General features: G+C 36.8%; 1 protein-coding gene across 5 annotated transcripts in view; it reads right to left on the bottom strand.

The window, feature by feature from the left end:
- The window catches only part of TENM2 (teneurin transmembrane protein 2), a gene marked incomplete at its 5' end in the record, with an annotated part of 970,964 nt that overhangs the window by 170,109 nt on the left and 780,456 nt on the right, over positions 1-20,399 (bottom strand). For 3 of the 5 annotated variants that reach the window (XM_081316730.1, XM_081316731.1, XM_081316733.1), the window contains 2 exons: positions 8,812-9,024; positions 9,806-10,006. In XM_081316730.1, the coding sequence (XP_081172856.1) occupies positions 8,812-9,024; positions 9,806-10,006 (414 nt within the window). The remainder of the gene's footprint in view (positions 1-8,811; positions 9,025-9,805; positions 10,007-20,399) is intronic. The other 2 variants (XM_081316732.1, XM_081316734.1) reach the window with 1 other exon arrangement.

The raw sequence follows: 20,399 nt of genomic DNA, 5'->3' as shown, positions 1-20,399 counted from the left end.
CACTAGGAATCCAAGATCCCTCTCACAGTTACTACTACTGAGCCAGATACCACCTATATGGTACCTGCCCATTTGGTTTTTCTTGCCTAAATGTAGAACTTTACTTTGTTCACCATTGAATTTCATTTCACTCATACCCAGTTCATCAAAGGAACTGCAACATGGGGAAGTTGGATAGTCTAATAGGATCATCATAGGTCAGTTCAAATCTGCCTTTCTATATCCCCCAAACTTTAGCAACTGTTGCAGGGGGAACTCAAATAAAATATTGTGACAAAACTAGATTAACATACTCAATCTGGGCAGTTATAGAAGGTAAGGGGTTTTTTTTTTGGAGGGGTGGTGGTGACTCTCTTTCACTGCTTCAGCCCAGGCTGGTTTTAGGAATCACTATTTGATGAACAATTGTGCCACTCATTCTGTGACTTCGACTTAAGTGATAAATGAATAGACTGCATTTTCAGCCAGTAACATAACCAATGAAATAAACATGAGACAGAGCAGATAACCTGCACTAATATTAGAAGAAAATGTGCCAGACAGCACACATATATACACACAAAGAAGGATAAAGTTGTTTTTATAGCTCAGATTAGTATCTTTTCTCATTTTTTAAATCCTAGTAAAAAGCATTCACTCTGACTCCTGCTTATATTTTTCCTCTGGTATGCATAAATCTAGATTTTTCATTGAGGAATTATTATTACTTCATTGACAATAAAATGTTTAGAGAATTGCATGATACTAAATTCCTACGGAAAATAGTTTTACACAAAATACCCGAATATTTAAAAGGTTTATTGGCAACAAGTTTTAAAGCTCTGAAGTTCTTATGTGATATAATAGCATTGGACATTCCAACACCAGATTTAATTTCCACAGTTAAAATACCTCTGTCATTTTGTCTCCGACAATATCATGCAATTTGCTCACTCACTGAAACAGGTGCTTGACACCACAGGTATAAAATAACACAGAAAATGACATTGTTGAAACATTAATGGTTGGCTGTTGCAGTGAATACACTTCAGAACACCAAACTAGGGCTGTCCTTTCAATAGCTAGATAAGCAGCTTGAGCAAACCTAACCCCCCCTCCTCTTTTGGGGGCAAGGGTTATACAGATTCTGGAATTGGCAACAGAATCAATATAGTTCTTGTAGAAATTCCACCAAAGGAAAGAAATACTCTGATTTAGGTCAGGAAGTCATTTACAGATATCTGCAGGATGCACGTCTTTGAAGTCCTGGATGAAATGTAAGATGTATGACTGAAAAATAAATTTATTGCCTTTTCAAAGTGGACTAGAAAAGAAATAAGGTCATATATATTCCATCCTGATGGCTGAAAAGAAGGGGGGCGGGGTTGGAGGTAAACCTTACAGTATGCTGTAGCAATTTCTAATCATGACTAGAAGCACACACTAAGAGATGTGAAAGAAAATTGATATTCATACTGAAATGTGTTGTACCATCTCCTGAAACAGAATTCATTTTTATTCTTTGTAAAGGCTGCATATCATTAATTATGTTTATCATGAAAAGCTGATAGAAAGATTTTCCCCCAGAGCAGACAGAAGTTACAGAAAATGAAGGATATTTCATTCAGTAGATCAAAAAGGTTTAAGGATTTAAGTTACTCTTTAAAGAATCAGGTTTTGAAAAGATTCAATTATTAAACTATTCTGTCTCTCTCTCTCTGCTTAAATACTAATTGATGCAACAATCATTCTGAAATCTTAGATCACAATAATTATATAGATAGATAGATATAGATGTTTGTTAAATGTTTGTTAAGCATTCAGAATACACTTGCTTAGTCCCAGACACGGGACAAATCTTATCTCCTGTTTCAGCCTAGCCCAAGGCCATCTACAGGTAGTAGCCACAGCAGTGGCAGCTCATATTTGTGTATTTTTTTTTTGGCTTGCTAACAAAGAATAAAGGGTATCGGTCTCCCTTTATTCTTTGTTAGCAAGCCAAAAAAAATTACATAGATATAGATATAGATATATAGATATAGATATAATAGATTTGTATTTAGAATGTGAAATAGATTGTTGTAGAGCAGATTTCCAACTCTGACTTATTTCCTAAGGAACACTGCTGCAAGAGCCAATACATCACCAGTAATAGCTGGGTTACATACCAATTTTTTAATTGGAATAGTGAAAAGACAAATCAGTAGGAATTTAAAATAGAAGATACAGATAAATAAAATCACCATTAGATACAGGTAGTGGCATTATATATATATATATATATATATATATATATATATATATATATATATATATATATATATATATATATATATATATATATATATATATATATATATATATAGTGTGTGTGTGTGTGTGTGTGTGTGTGTGTGTGTGTGTGTGTGTGTGTACTGCTTAAAAAAATAAAGGGAACAGAAAATAAGACATCCTACTATTAAATACAGTGCATTGTGTTGTTTAAGTGTTCCCTTTATTTTTTGAGCAATATATATATATATATATGTTTTCTGAGGTTTTCGCGGGTGTTTATATGTGGATCTTCGGTCATTCGGGTTTCCTCCCGTGTAGAACTAAAGGTGTAGGTGCAACGTTTCGACGGAATCCCATCCGTCATCATCAGGCTGGTGGCTTTAGCTTCCTTCTTCTGGGAGAAGCATGTGGCTGTTTGTTCCTCTTTTTTAAACTTTTTTAAACTGTGCTCTGATTGGGTGGGGGACCAAGTGTGTTCTGATTGGGTGGGAGTGTGTTTTGAATGGTGGGTGTGTTCTGATTGGGTGGGGGGGTGTTCTGAGTGGATGGGCTGGTCTCAGCTGCCAGCTCCAGACCTGAGCTGGTGAATTGTGCTGCTTTTGTTTGGCTTCGTGTTTGTGGTGGTGCCATGTTTTTATAGTGGGTGTCAGTTTGCTTATTGTGTGGTTTGGAGGGGTTTAAAGTGGCTGATGTTGCAGCTGTAGTTAGGTTTTTGTTTTGTGGTTGTGCCTCGTTATCATTGTGGGTTCGGATTTGCTTTTTGAATGGTTGTGTGGTGGTGATGTCATGTGATGTTATCATGAGTTTGGGTCTGGTATCATTCTTGGTGGTTGGGACTCGTCTGTCAATCAAGGCGGGTTTCCAAATGGCTGGTAAGCGAGAGGTATCATCTCGTTTGTTAATGCTGTGGGGGCGTTTTTCTATCTCAATGGCTTCTCTGATTATTCTGTTGTTAAAATGTTCAATTTTGGCGATAGTTTTGGTTTTTTAAAATCAATTTCATGTCCCGTGGCTTCAAAGTGTTGGACCAGGGATGAAGTTTGTTCTCCCTTTCTGAGTGAGTTTTTGTGCTCTTCAATATATATATATATTACTGTAGTTTGGTAGAGCCAGAATGCCACTACCTGTATCTAATGGTGATTTTAATTATCTGTATCTTCTATTTTAAATTCCTACTGATTTGTCCTTTCACTATTCCAATTTTCTTCTTCCTTCTATTTATTTATTTATTTATTTATTTATTTATTTATTTATTTATTTATTTATTTATTTATTTATTTATTTATTTATTTATTTATTTATTTATTTGGATTTATATACCACCCCTCTCCCAAGGGACTCGGGACGGTGTACAGGGCAATTAAAACACTATGAACAACACATAATATACAAAAATTAAAGTGAAATTAAACCAAATAGCCTAAACAATAAAACACATTCTAAAATTTAAAATTTTTAAAATTTAAGATCTAAAATCCCAGTCCCTCAGTCCAGGCCAGCAAGTTCAAATAGCCAAGTCTTCAGGTCACGGCAAAAAGAGCAAAGGTCGGGAGCCATCTGGAGCTCAACAGGAAGCTGATTCCAGAGGGTGGGCGCGCCCACAGAGAATGCTCTCCCCCTGGGGGCCGTCAGTCGACAATCCCTGACCGACGGCACCCTGAGGAGGCCCTCTCTGTGGGAGCGCACAGGACGATGGGAAGTTAACATCGGCAAAAGGTACTCCCGTAAATAACCCGGACCCATGCCATTTAGGGCTTTATAGGTCATTACCAGCACCTTGAATCTCACCCGGAAGACAACTGGAAGCCAATGCAGCTTGTGGAGCAGAGGTGTTACATGGGAGTATTGGGAGACCCCCATCACAACTCGCGCGGCCGCATTCTGCACCAGCTGGAGCCTCCGAGTGGTATTCAAGGGCAGCCCCATGTAGAGAGCATTGCAGTAGTCTATCCGAGAGGTCACGAGCGCATGAGTGACTGTGCGTAGGGCATCTCAGTCCAAGTAGGGCCGCAACTGGCACACCAGGTGAACCTGGGCAAAAGCCCCCTGGTCACAGCTCCTATATGATCTTCAAAACTGAGCTGTGAATCAAGGAGGACACCCAAGTTGCGAGCCCTATCTACAGGGGGTAACACCTCACCCCCTATAGATAAAGATGAAATAGAATGGACAACCCGAGATGCTGGTATGCACAGCCACTCACTTTACCTCCCTCCCTCCTTCCTTCCCTCTCTCTGTGTGTTTTAAGTATCAACCTGGAGGATTTACTTAAAGTATTTTCAACTGCCTTTAGTCTTAAACAAATATCATTCAACCAAATATGACAAAATATTAAAACCAAGTGCAACCCATGCATAAGAGAGTATAGGAATTTAACTGCAGTAAAGCTCCAATGGGGAATTGACTAAAGCAATGACAATGGCAGCTGGGCTTTCCATGCCCCAAAACAGCTAGCTGTTGAAATTGCTAGACCTAATTAAAAGTAAAATAAAACACCTGTGCTTTTATTATCTTCATGGCTGCCTAACTACATTACATTAGTCAGTATCACTCATACATTGAGACAACAAATATTTGAACAGTGGATATATGACAAAGAATTAGCAGAATCAATGGAAAGACTCAACGGTTTCAATATGCCATAGTATTATTGAGCATTCATACAGCAGGTGACTGATACATCTCACCTAAAAATGCAGAAAATCCCAATTTGGGGTTGCCTGAACAACCTAATTATTATACTAGCAATATATCCTGGAACTTATCCTGAACTCAGTAGGCCACATGAAGCTTTATGGACAGCTGGTTTGTACTAGCTGAAGCACAATTATTTCACATAAATAGACATGTGGCACTTCCATGAATCAATCACAGTCGAAAGAAAACTATTTTTTCTAATCTCTACACATGAAATCAAAATGCATTTTCAGTTATAGGAAAGCCTTGATGGCCGTGGCACAAATTTGCAACAGCTAGTCTCCATCCTAAGACTATGTAAACAGACACCAGCCAAAGGCATTTCATCACTTATGACAAAGGCAAAACTGTGTGTCTGTATTTAGTTTCCTCTAGCAAAATTATAGCAGTTGACTGTTACTTTACAGCTTGCATTAGCATAGCAATGTCTACTACATCTGGAGAATACAAAGTAGACCACATGGCACAAGCAATGATGCTTGACATTGCTTTGCTATCTCTGTCTCCTAGCATCTGCTCTCTGGAGTAGCCATCTCACTTTGATTAATATTAGGGCCAGCCTTCCACTCAGGGTAATTGTGTTACTCAGCCTTCCACTCAGCATACTGTAGATACCTGTAGATACTTTCCAATACAAAGGAAGCTACAACATCACCCATATCAAGCATGTTTTCATGATGATTAGGCAGCTTTATAAATCTAACAAACAAACAAACAACTTGGTTTCTATTGTTTTAGTAGAAGTCACATTTCTATTTTTTATCTAACCATGTTGATTTTTCTCACTTTCTTCTAGATTAGATTGAAAAGTTTAGAAATAGGGAATTGAAGGTTTTTGATGCTCTCTATTATTGCCACCCAGCCATTTTTGCTGAATTGCTGCCTTTGTCAGAGACTGTGCTTTTCCTCTCTCTCTCTCTCTCTGTCTCTGTCTCTGTCTCTCTCTCTCTCTCTGTGTCTCTCTTTTTATCTTCAAATCCTATTCCATCTCTTCCAGAAATTGTTTCTGCTTTTATTGCTATTATTGCCATTACTTTAAAAAAAGCAGTTAGGAAAAAAAGTCTTTGATACAAAGAGCAATCTAATAGGACAAAACTATCCAGCGGTGCTGCAAGTAAACCTGCTGGTCTTCTGGGCAAAGGCATAGATATAGGATATAGGAAAAATTGCAAACAATAGTCTTGATGAAATATAAAGGCCCTCCCCACAAAGGAAATCCAGTATAATTTTAAAATATCTACAAGGAATGTGTTTTATTCTGATGTATTCAAAACACTATCTACTATAACAGGTTTTGGTGTTTTGCATAGTAGGCAAGAAATTTAATGGAGAATGGTCAACTACGAAGGAGAAGGCCAAAGATACAAAAGCATAATTTTAACATCCTGTTTGCTGGAAACAAGTATGACACTATCAATCAAATATTCCATATCTGACTAGGTACTGTTTCAAAACATTGAATATAGGAATTGATTTCTTCCTAGATGTTCTTTTCACATTGTGTATTTATTTCTATTGGCTTTCACAGATGCTCAGATGAACCCAAGCTCAGCCTGTAAAATTTCATCAACAGAAGACAAAATTAAATGATCTCCTCTCCCCTGTAGGTCCTTATTCTTCTGGAAAGCAGGTTTTTGGCATGCATTCTAGGTTCAGAAAAGAAATGTAAACTGTCTCTTCCTGTTCTTAACATCCATACTGTATGTTTAATCCTGATGTCCAGTGTGACAGTTGATAGATTCTAATGGTCTGAGCATGGAATATGTGTTATTATCAGCTTTTACATATTGGGTGGATAATTTTATTCAGCTATTCACTATGATTTAGTATCTTTTTGTTAGTGAACTGTAAAAAGGCTCATCCCAGTGTATATGAAAATAAGGCCCTTTGTCTCAGTGTATCAATTTGCACTTACCTAAATTTCGTTGACCATCCACTCATTTAATGAGATCCTTCTGGAGACCTTCACAATCAATTTTTGTTTTAAGTATCCTGAACAGTTTAGCATCATCCATAGACCTGGCTGGTACACTACTTATCCACATGTTCAGATAATTTATGAACAACTTAAAAAACACAGATCTCCAAGACACTAATGCAGATTCTTAATACTTCAAAACCTCCTCATGTTTTACTCACCTGTCAAAAATAAATTAAATATTTTCATATTTGGGCTAAACATCACATGGAATCATTTGAGTAATCAGATCAAAATATATCAATTTTTGGGTGCACAGTAATGTCTAATTAACAGTGCAGTCATATACATGGTTACAAAGAAATAAATACCATTAAATTCAGTAGGGCTTATTCCCAAGTAAACATGTATAGGATTGTTACCTAAAACCATAAAATCACAAACAAATACAGAAAAAAATACTTTTAAAAACACAGACATTATCACAAGTTAGCCGAATAAGATAAACCTTTTAGGAACAATGATTGATTAAATGCAGAGCTCAAATAAACTTAAAGTGGTCCTGAAATCAGACCCCCCTGGATTAAAAAGACACCTTGCAGATAAAGAAACCAGCCTGCATCAACTAGAAAAACTGGTTTCAGTAGCAAATAAACTGTATGCTATGAACCTCAGTATTACCTTGAAATATGTTGAAGACAGACATGTATTCCAATTTAAGTGTCTTTCCCAAAAGGTTTAGCTATCCAAAGAGACTGAGACACCTAAATAATAATAAAGACACAAGTCTGACAAGCACATTTTGTTTCAAAATACAAACAATTACCTGGCAACCGGGTGGTCCTTTTAGAGTCTCCAGTTGCCATTATAATTTCAATTCAATTGACTTTTTAATGCTGTACCAATTTTCTTTAAAAATATATTTTGATAAGACTACCCCATTTAATGGCCACTAGCTCTTATAAAAAATATGCTGGGAAATTTAATTCTTGGCTAGCATCTATTTACTGACTAGAGTTTTGCAAACTAGATTGGGTGGACCTAGGTAAGAAGATGGCAGTGACATAGGGAAGTTCCTCTCCCCACCCCCAAAGGTGAGGAAATTCCTATTTTAACTTCAAATTGCACCCAAACATTTTTTTCCAAGTTAATGAATAAAGATCTGCTCAAGAAAAACATTTGTATTAGGATACTACACAATTGACTTAAATTATTATCAGCTGTTATCTGGGTTCTCCAGAAACAATCTGCACATTGAAGCAAGACAATTAGTAATTTGTGTTTAAAGTTCAAAATAGTCCAACAGATCTAAAACAATATGTATTTGTTATTACTTTTTAGGCTGACATGTAACAAAAGCAATGCAATTGTGTTAGCCCCGACACTCTGCATGATGCCAAAGCTGTGCTGAGCAGCCCGCTGTTAGAGAAGGGTATACCATCATGCTGTAGCATTGCTTCAGCCCTCCCATGGTGTGTCAGTCTATAGGCTAACACCATGACCACTGTCACAGCACAACACATGGAAATGCTAGGGAACTATTTCTGTAACAACAGGAAGGCAGTTCCCACTCAACTTGACCCTTGCTCTTGATGGCTATTGTGATGATACAGTCAGAATGAAATATTTAATAAAGAAGTAATTCAGAAAATAGGCTAGCTAAAGGGAAAGAGCGGGTAAAGGTTAAAATAAACTCTTGGTTAAATTGAGTGGAACAACCTCATCAATAGGATATCTCTTCTACACCAAATGAAATATGAAGAACAATAATTTATATTGTTACAAGTGCTAATCTGCTATCAATTATTAAAATATATATATAATCTCTGCTTTAAAATTCAGAATTAATGACTGGAAGCAGATGAGTCCATAAAGGGACAGCCGGTTGCCATACACAATTGTAACTATGTTTCTACAAGTTATGAAAAGAAAGCAATATGTGCCTGTTTCGGTGGCTGTCGTTTGCCTACCAATGGTGCAGTGCTCCCCATTCCAGCCCTCTCGGCATTCACATTTTCCATCTTTACAAGTTCCATGTTCTGTGCAGCGGGGATGGCAAACACGTTGGTCACAGGCTATCCCTGTCCAGCCCTCTTCACAGCGACATGCTCCGCCAATGCATACACCATGAGTGCCACAGTCTACAGCACATACTTCTGGAAAAGAATAAGAAAGAAAGAGAGAGATGGAAATTAAGTCTTGTCATGAAAACCAGCAGCATTTTGAATACACGACTGATTATTATTTTTCTTAATTTAATTTGTTTATCATCTGACTCCCAACAACTCTGGGAGGTTGTGTACTTTCATTGCTATAAGCAAGCAATGCACGATAGAAGCTTCTACAAATGAGATATTAAATCTATTATTATTGCATGCAAGCAGTTGAGATTTGTTGACAATGTCAACAAAAAAAGGCCACAAATTAAAAATTCTAATATACTTTTACTGCATTGCCTTTAGTATTTCCAAAGGTGAGTACAATTTTGAATAATCATTATGGTGGATGTATTGTGAACTGAAAGTTTCAGAAACTAACATCTTCAACACTATCATAAAACAGGATTACAAAAAATACAAGGGGTGAAAATCAAAACTTTTTTAAAATATTGATTTGATTAACCATGGGTAAATTGTCAGTTACACAGCATTTCAGAATTCAGGCAGTGCTGCCAAGATAAAGGATAGTTTGAAAATAGGATAAATGATAGTTTGAACATTAAATAAATGCTCAAAATTACTGTAATCAAGGAGCAAACTCTTATTATTCCTACACTGTAAGCTGTAGGCAGGATTTGGGTTATCTGAATTTACATCAGAATTCCAACTCTTAGCACAACAGCTGACTTTGGCTGATTTGAATTATCTTGAGCCAGAGACCATCCAGTCTATTGGATGTCAAGAATAAATATTCTAAAACTAAATGTTTTTTTCTTACCAACGGAGCAGTCAGGACCCATCCAGTTGGGATCACAGTTACAGAGGCCTGTATCAGAGAGATATGTGCCATGCCCACTGCACTGGTCTGGACACTGGGCACGTGGAAGTTCACAATTTAAACCTCCCCAGCCTGGGCTACAGAGGCATTCTCCATTTACACAGACACCATGGTTGGAGCAGGATGGATCCAAGCAATCAACTGAAAGAAAGCAAAACAAAACAAAGGGAGTGAAAAAGGACAGGGCACTGAACACACAGTCTGAATTGACATCAGTTGATGGATCTGCACTCAGCAGCTTCCTTGCTGCTGAAATGAAGCAAGCTTGCTCCGTTGTTTGTTAGGATTTTCTGGGAATATGAAAACATAAAAAGGTCATTCTGCTTGCTATGAAGAAATTTCAAGAACCAGGTAGTGTTGAAAAAAAAGGGAATAGGGGAAGGAATTATTTTTTTAAAAAAATAGTAAGACTGCTTCAGAAGTTTGATGAAAGGAGGCAAGAAAGTTTATATTCTCACTATCTTTCCCCAGTCAACTGAAGTCCAAGACATGAGAACTTTTCACCAAACATGAATCTTGCCTATGTAAACTTTGAAAATAACTTTCTTCTGACATACATTCAAGCAGAGTATTACTTAAAAATATATATATATCTTGGAATGATTTATGAATCTCTTTAACTTGGCCCTCAAAGGCCAAAGAGGAGCAGAAATGCACATACTAACACAATTCAAAATGTCAATTACATCTAAAAAGCATACACTAAAGAAGAGTTCTCTAGGCAGTATCACTACTACCTGCTCTTTATCACTGAAGCTAATTGACAAACAGTGGAGCTGCTTATGCTCCTTCTCGTCTTGTCATGCTTTCCACTGTACAGTATCCTTTGCTTCTATCTTTCAAGCATTCCTTCAACACAACTGGCATAAAACAGTGCAAGAAGCCACTCTTCATCTCTTTTATTTAGCTTTTTTCAGTACTATACTTGGAGACACTTGCTGCAACTGGAAAACAATGGTGGCATCAGAAAACAGTTGTGAAAATACAGTTAGACTTTTGAATAAGAATTAAAGGCTAATATAGAAAGTTTGTGGGTGAAGGTACATAGATAACCTTTCTACCCCACGGATAGTGAATGGTACTTCTTTAATTATCCATTTAATAATGTTGCATGAGCATATTTTCATATAGCAGCTTTAGCTTCATTAGTCCCATCAATACAGTGATTTCCCATCATGTTGGATTTCGGCTTTCATAATTCTCAGCTCGAACATCCAATTGGAAATTATAGGATTTGATTCACTGCATCTTGAGAGCCTAGCTTAATGTGTAAATCCACAAGATGCCCTGTAAATTGAAAGACAAGCAGACAAATGTTCAGGTCGGCCCACGACACAATTGAGCCCAACGTTTCTGATGTGAAGTGAAACATTTGTTGAGTGAGTTTTGTCCCATTTTGCAACCTTTCTTGCCACAGTTGTTAAGTGAATCATTGGAGTTGCTAAGTTAGTAGCACAGTTATTGAGTGAATCTGGTTTCCTCATTTGAATTTGCTCATCAGAAGGTTGCAAAAGGTGATCCCATGACCCTGGGATACTGCAAACATCATAAATATAGTTACCAACTGTCTGAATTTTGATCACATGACCATGGGGACGCAGCAACAGTTGTGTGAAAAATGGTCATAAGTCAGTTTTTTCCAGGGATCTAACTTTGAAGAGTCACTAAATGAACTGTTGTAAGTTGAGGACTACCTGTATTTAAAAGGAACAAGCAAGACTCTGAGGGCTTGCCTATCCCTGAATGTCTGAAAGAGGCTTCTACAAGTATAGCATTCAGCTGAAAAAAAGCACAAAACCCCTTAAGAAGTTCATATTAAATGCACCATGGTCTGAAGGTCTCCTTGCAGTGATGCTGGTGAAGTGCAACCATGATTCCCTCTTCACAGGATCTATTCCGAATGATTTGAACTGGATGTATATACACATTAAATCACAAAGCACTCAGAATAAAACAATGCTTTAATGGTTCCGTGAAGCAGATGATGAAAAGAAAACTGTAGACCCTCTTGGGGTTAAAAATGCATTTCTAGCATCTTGAATGACAAAGGAATATAGTTTTCTCTCTTTTTCTGACCTAAATTTATAAATGCTTTAAACATGAAATATTCCTTTAAAAGTAATATATATATTTACTAACTGGACTATTCTCTGTATTCTGAGTTGAAAACTAGCTTTTGGTGGTTTGGAACATTCATTTCTAGTGTCAAACAACTAGATGAAAAATAGATGAAGTCTCATTGGAAAAACTGTTCACTTCTCTGACTGATCATAACAAAAAGAAAAAGAAGCAAACCATGTAATATCTATATTACATCATCTAGAACAAATATTTCTAAATAGAACCAACACATTCACTTTTATTGTTTATAGTTTTTGCAGATATAAATTAATGACTCTGTTGGTTAAGAATAAACTATCACATTCCAATCAGTAAATGTAAGTATAAGTCTTCCAGATGTTGCTAACTTTTCTATCATCACTGGTTTGCTCATTCCCATTTTGCTCTTAAATGGGAAGAAATGAATTAACACAATGTTCTCTTGTTTCCTTAATGCCATTTTCCTCTAGACCACAGCTCTCCAAACTTGGCAACTCTAAGACTTGTGGATTTCAATTTCAATATGCTGACCGTGGAATTCTGGGAGTTGAAGTCCACAAGTCTTAAAGTTGCCAAGTTTGGAGATCCCTAATCTAGACAAAGTAAGAGGCGAGATAAAAAGCAAGGAGAAAAGATATTGAGGCTTTGGCCAGAAGACCAAAGTAATTGTAACTCAAATTATTTGTTTTTTAGAACATCATACAATTTCTATCTTAACAATGTCTCATTTTTTTGCTTCTGATATATCCCTATTGAGCCAGGAGCATTATTTGACTGCCCTCTCTCCCTCATTCCCAAGAAGAAATCACTTTATTGCACATATTCCCCTTGCTAACAAATCATCTTTGCTGAATGCTTGTTATTTTTGTCCTGAATTTATTCTTTGTATCTCTTTATTATTCCCCCTTTGAATGCCATCCTCATTATGTAATCAGAAAGTACATTAGAAACTAGGGGAAAAAATAATTTGGTATCCCAGATACACTTCATAGATAAAGTAGTCTATTGCTATCTCTAAGGAGAGTCAAATGGCCATGTCAGGATGTACTGTTAAAGTGGATCAGTACAAGTGCCCACCCTACCATAATTGCAAGAGACTTTTCTACTGTAAAATTAAAGCAGAAGATGAACCAGCCATTTTTAGACATTTATAAGTTTCTATCTTTTTCTTAAATATTAACATCAATAAATCTACAATCACTTCTCATCAAATTCTGGGCAAAATTAATTTACTCCCCCGTTTGCAGGGTGGAGTATAACTTTGGTAATAAAATTGAAATAACTACTCTATAATCCAATCCAGATTACCACAGATAATCCCCTGGTTGACTACTGCAACACACTCTTACATGAGGCAGCCCTTGAAGATCACTCAGAAGCTTGGCATGCCCATGCAATACTTCTGCTTTACAAGCTGCACTGGTGCTCCATTTTCTTTTAAGTGTGAATCAATTTGCTAATTATGCCTAATATGGTGTAGGGCCAACTATTTAAGGGACAGTTTAGCTTCTCTAGCATTTGGAAAGCTGTTTTGATCCAACAGGTTTGGCATGTTCTAGGTTCCTTTAATTCTTTTGGAACCCTAGAAATGGGCTTTGACTGTTGTAATGCCTACTGTCTGGTATGCAGTTCTCCTTGAGAACCATGTAGTTCCTATATTTTTGTCATTTCAAAAAGCCTTGAAGAGATGGTCTTCTCCCACGTCTTTGACTAGAATGGATGTTGCCCTGTATAAGGAGTCAGTGTGTGTTTTATGACTACCTGGATTGGCATCTTGGCTTTCTGGATTATCTTCTTTTATTGTTGCATTTACTTTATTACTTTATAGTTTTTCTGCTTTCTTATAAATTGCCCGTAGTTCCCGAAATAAATAATCAGAGGATCCCTATTTTATCTTTATAAAGAATGAATTAAAACCTGCCTGAAGTCTTCCAGGGAAAGCTGGAGGTGTATGTGTGTGTCTGTTTGTGTAGTATTCAGAATGACTATGATTCTAATCATTACTTTAAATTATGTAATATACTACCAATCAATGTCAATGTCAATATTAATATTTATATACTATATTTCTACATTATTTAAAAGAACACTATTTAACCAAATATTTCTGAAGAGGACTCTAAATACTGATAATTATATATTCCACTTAATTAGTTAAAAGAAGAAAAGTGGTGGCCATGAGTCTTTAATTGACATTAGACACCACACTTGGATTGAAGGAGGAAATACATTAGGTTAAGTGCATTTTGTTCCAGTGAGTTCAAGTAGTTTACTTTATGATAAATCTATTTAGTACAAGTTTAATCATCTCTGCTTGTTGGTTTCTAATAATTAGCTTATTTTTCCTCCAATATCATAAAACATCTATTGTAAATTTGAACCTTCCCTTTGTTTCCAACTTCCCTTCATCTGACTTCCAAAAACCATAAAAATAATTGCTAATGGCTTTGCAATTTCTTCAGTTAATTCCCTTGGAACCCAGAAGTATACTTCAATAGATTATGCTGGTTTAAATTTATTAAAATGTCACCTATTTAATTCCTCTCCTGACCAGAAGCGCAGGAATGGGGAAATTTTCTGTTTGTATGGATTTGTGTTTGGGAAGGAGAAAGGGAGGTGTGTGTGTGTGTGTGTGTGTGTGTGTGTGTGTGTGAGAGAGAGAGAGAGAGAGAGAGAGAGAGAGAGAGAGAGAGAGAGAGAGAGAGAGAGAGAGAGAAGAGAGAGAGAGAGAGAGAGAGAGAGAGAGAGAGAGAGAGAGAGAGAAAGAGAGAGAGAGAGAGAGAGAGATTCTTTTAGAAAGAGGTATGATCTATAACTTTTTATCTTCCTCTAATTTTGATTACACCTGGCAATAGAATTCCAGCCCCCTCTTTGTGCTAATCCCTTATTACAACTTGAATAACATGCCATTCTGCTATAATATTTCTAAAGGTTTGATACTTTCCTTCACAGAACCAACATTTCTTGGATTTTAGAAGATTACTCTCAGGCAAGCAGGAATAAAATTGTAATCCTAATGCCATTGAAGCTTTTCAAATGAGATCAGTGCCACAAACAGAGAGCTTGACCTTTACATTCTTCTTGTTCTCTTAGGAACTAAGATTGCAAAAAAGGAGGCTCCTAGTGTTATCAAAGAATATGGATGCCTGTCAGAGATCTGACTTTCTAAGTTTTTATTTATTTTATAGATAGACTTGGCCCTTCTTATTCTGAACTCAAATGATCAGGGCAAGAGTCATCTGCAAGAATTGATTGCCATTGAAACTCAAAAACACATTCACTGACTATTTGTTCTGCTCTACCCGAATAAGTGACAATTTTCTACCTTTTACAAATGTCATGTTATAGCAGCATTTGTACCTACTGCTCACACACAGGAAGAAGACACTGGGAAATTCTGTAACAAATTGCAAGTGGTACTAAATACAACATGAAAAAAGTGGGTGATTATGAATGAGTGTCCACAAATAGAAAATTAACAAGAAAAAGAAAGCAGACACACTGTAAGATACAGGAAAACACATGATAAACTGTGACTGTGCCACAGATTTTGTTGATTTAAATTTATTTTAAAGGTATAAAAATATTTTTATAATAACAAATATAACTTGATATACATTTGTTGATCTAAATTTTCTGCTGTAGTGCCTGCCTTCTGGAACATTCTCCTCTCTGAGATTAGGATGTTGACCTAACTTGAAGACCTGCTCTATGCCCGCACCTAGGGTCCCAAGTATGCAATATTCCTGGTTATGTTGACTCTGACAGAGCATAATATCTCTTGGCTGCTATTTGTACTTAATATTTTCTTTGAATTGTGTTCGAACTATTTAAAATGTTTTTATGTTTGTTTGCCAGCTAGAATCAAAGGTGTGAGATGAGTGATGACACTAACTATCTAAACAAATAGGTTTAAAAATTTTGGAAAGAGTATACTGGAACCTTTACCAAACAGGGTTATAAAGTGACAGAAAAAAAATGTATTCAGGAAGAAATTTCACTAGAAAAGTAAGGTTCAACTGGCAATAAACCAGTTATCAAATAGGAAAGCTGCAGGCAAAGATTAAATACTCTTTGAACTCTTGAAATCTGCAGGAGAGATAGTTAAAATCCCAGCACTTTGATGTTAACACATATGGAACAATGCTGTGTGGCTTAGAGACTAGAATAAATGGTGTATGTGTATGTACACACATGCACACACACACACACACACACACTGCTACTTAGTTACTAATACTTACAGTATATGCCATTCCAGTCAAAAGTGACTCTGAATGGTTTAAAAACCTCCAGATAGAATAAAAAGGTTAAAAAGAAAAGTAGAATCTGATATAATAAACAACAGTCCAATATCACTGCCATACTAATAAAAGCACGTGATGCACAACCTTTTCTTGATGGGAGCAAAGACTCAGATTTTCCTGTGAAAGGTCCTTTGGAAGAGCCACTTCTAAATAGTCACCTGAACCCACGACTCGTATACCAAAGCAGCTAGACTCAACAAATGTGCAAAATACTGAACAACTGTACCAATTATCAGAGAAACAGTTTGGTTCTGTCAAAAAAGGAAATACATAGCAAGAACACAAGGACTATGATGAGATTCTGAGTTTCTGTATCCAGGCAGGTTAGGTTAAGCTCACCTGTCCTATCTCTTTGCTGCAGAGCAAGGAATATTTATTCAAACAGTGAGCGATTTGCTGCTTGAGCTGATTTCTTGCTGAGTTTCATTTTAATCTGGCAAGTGCTATTGTATTATTTCCCATGCATGTATTTTATTTTATTCAATGACTATTAAAACCCACCCCCATGTCTTAAACATTTTAGATTTATTATTTTGTCCTCTTACATTGTTAATTGTCTGAAATGCATTTTGGATGGAAGATAGGTTATAGTTCTGGTCACCATGATACAAAAAAGATGCTGAGACCCTAGAAAGTGTGCAGAGAGGAGCAACCAAGATGAAAAAGAGTCTGGAGGTTAAATTGTATGATGAACGGTTGAGGGCTAGGTATGTCTAGCCTATTGAAGCGAAGGTTTAGAGGGAATAGCAATAGCACTTAGACTTATATACCACTTCACAGTGCTTTACAGCTGTCTCTAAGTAGTTTACAGAGTCAGCCTATTGCCCCCAACAATCTGGGTCCTCATGTTACTGACCTCGGAAGGATGGAAGGCTGAGTCAACCCTGAGCTGGTGAGATTCTGCCAAACTGCTGGCAGCTGGGAGTAAGCAGAAGTAGCCTGCAGAACTGTATTCTAACCACTGTGCCCAAAGGGCTCTTGATAACTGTCTTCCACTACTTGAGGGGCTGTCACAGAGAAGAGAGGGTTGACTTATTCTCCAAAGAACAAGAAGTCTGGCATGGAAGCTCAGTAAAGCTCATTAATTTATCCAGCCTAGAAGTAAGAAGAAATTTTCTGACAGTGAGAACAATTAATCAGTGGAAGAGCTTGCCTTTTGGAGTTGTGGGTGTTTTGTCACTGAAGGTTGGGCAGCCGTTTGACCAAGACTGTATAAAATCTCATGCCTTGAGAAGAGGGTTGGACTAGAAGACCAGGTCTCCTCCAGCCCTATGATTCTGTGTTCTACCTTCTATTATCAGTAAGAAAAAAAAATAACAATCAAATTTTCAAGCATAATCAGTCATACTTTTTCAATCTGTTTCAGCAGGATTACTATAATTGGTATGCAAAAAACCCTCTTTCCTTTGTTCACCTGGTTATCCATATTTTTACAACTGTAATAACCCTAGTTTTAGCTAACTATGAAGCAAAGGATTTCTTAATATCTCTGTTTTTCAGCAGTTGGCTACCTGCCCCAAACCCTTCAGATAAAAGCAACCTGTGGAAGATATTTTTGTTTGTTTTTATTTACTTTCCACTTGTTTTAAACATTTTCAGTTGTTGTTTTTTTAAAAAAATCTTGCTTTATTGGTTTGTTGAACATTACCTACGTGAACTTCAAACAAAAACACCATTAAGCATTGCACTGCTTTTCGCTAGGGCTTTACATGAGAACAGCACCTGTCTGCTGCCTTTCTTCACACTTCTTTGCACAACTGAAAAAGAGTTGTGATTGCTTTAAGGAGCTCACTCACTATAGTAATACAATTTTTAACTTCCAGTTCAGGCAGCAGTTGGATTGATTTAATGTATAGTAGAGAGGTACTGTGCTTCTAGGAGGTTTATAGCACTTCCAAATACTTTTCAAAGCATGCAGAAATCTATTTTTTCTTCCATTAATCAATTTAATAATTGATTGTTCCCAGGTGATCACATCAGACACAATTCCAGATGGCACAGTTATTAACCAGCCATGATCCTAAGCAAGATATTTACTTATTTAATTAGCTTTATATCTCTTCTTTTTCCAAAACTCAAGATGGCATATTCAAATTTATCCTAAAACCATGTAAGATAAGATATATATATAGTAACACTGGAGATGGTCTCTGCTCTAGCATTTCAAGTTCTATCACTGCATGTTTGTTAATGAATAGCCTTATTAACAGTTATCCCTCAATAAACAATAACTGAAGTAGAGAAAGTGTCTACAATCCAGGAGGTTGCCAAAGAAACATCAATATTCTAACAACTGTCAACATTATAACAATTATATTTGGATATTTTTTGATCATAGATCAGAAAATGTGAGCACTGTGGTGTTCAAAGGTGCAACACAAGCCTCACAATCAGGAGGCTTTGAGTTCAATTCTAGGTAGCAGTATATATTTTTCTCTGAGTGCAAAGAGAAAATGTCTGCTGTGAGCTCCATGTTGGCATTAGGAAGAGCATCCAACCAGTAAACACTCAACTCCATTCAGTAGCCCTGACTCCACCCAATGCAAGAGATTACAGGGTCATTAAAAAAATCAGAAAATGCATATACATAAGTTGAAGAGAAAAATATGCTTAAAATCCTACAAGCTAGACTCTAGCAGTATGTGGATCGAGAACTACCAGAAGTACAGGCAGGATTTGGTTGTCCATGGGGTCGCGATGGGTCGGACACGACTTCGCAACTAACAACAACAATGTAAATAAAATACACCTTAGAATTATAACATCAGAGCTGGAAGAGCCTTGCAGATCTTCCAGTTCAACCCTCTGCCTCAGATCATTCTAGCAAATGGCTGTCCAATGCCTGCTTGAAAACCTCCAATGACAGAACTCCCATGATTATAGGAACTGTTCCACTGCTTAATAGCAATCACAGTAAGGAATTTTTTATTTCTAGTTTGGATCTCTCTCTGAATGTTTCTGGTCACTGGTTCTTTTCTTACCATGATGCACAACAGATAATAAATCCACACCTCTCCCTACTGACAACTGTTCAAATAATGAAAGACATATGTCACATCTCCCTTTAAATTTCTTTTCTTTACTCTAAACTTACCCATTTATTTTAATCAATTCTTCATAAGATTTAGCCCCTCTGCATTTTTGTTATTCTTTGTGCTCTTTCTAATTCCTCAGCAGCCAGCAAAATTTGACAATTATGCTAATCTTTGACTATAATAAAGATCTGATGATGAAATTGGAGAAGTATGCCAGGTGCTGTCTAACTAATGCAGCACAGGATAAAACTATCACTTCCTATGATCTGGACTTTTGTTGATATAGCCCAGGATTGCATTGACCCTTTTGGCATTGCCACACACTTAATTCCTTTATTTTTCTTTGTGTGCCCTCAAGTGCTATTTAAATCTTTATATGTTAATATTAGTAGAGAAGGCCCAAATCCTACATAAAAAGTCCACTTAAAGTTCAATGTAAGTTCAGGTGTAGGGCAAGGTATAAGCTCTTTTGTTTGCTAAATTGTACCTTGATGTACCGTATATTATGGGATAAGGCATAATGCACAAAACAAGAAAGATTTTGCACATACTATAGTTAAAATGTGTTGGTCAAACGAGAAGTAGATTGTTAAAAAAGGAAATATATTATTGGGAATTAGGCTATGGTACTACTGAAATGACAGTTACAAAAAAATTGTGATTAACCTATGCATATGCTTGGAACATTTTTGCTGTGTCCTTTCTTTGGTAGAATAAAGCTTATTTTACAATCTCTTCCATAGTGTGTTAAGTTTGGACAAAGGGCACACTGGGCAACAGAACCAGTATTTATTTTTATTTTTTATTTTAATCCCATTTATATCCCGCCGTTTTCCAAAGTCTCAGGGCGGCTTACAATTTAAGCACAAACCAATGTGCTTAGCAATAGCCTTCATTCTATGTATATGCCTGCTTATTAGGGCTTTCGGGCCCCCCCAAGCGGCATTATTACAAAGTCAGCTTATTGCCCCCAACAATCTGGGGCCTCATTTTACCTACCTCGGAAGGATGGAAGGCTGAGTCAACCTTGAGCCTGGTGGGATGTTAACCTGCACTAATTGCAGGCAGCTGGTGTTACTTAAGGAGGCATTA

Source organism: Vipera berus (assembly GCF_964194415.1).
Source record: "Vipera berus genome assembly, chromosome: 2".
Lineage (NCBI taxonomy): Eukaryota > Metazoa > Chordata > Lepidosauria > Squamata > Viperidae > Vipera > Vipera berus.
This window is presented reverse-complemented; position numbering and strand designations above follow the sequence as displayed.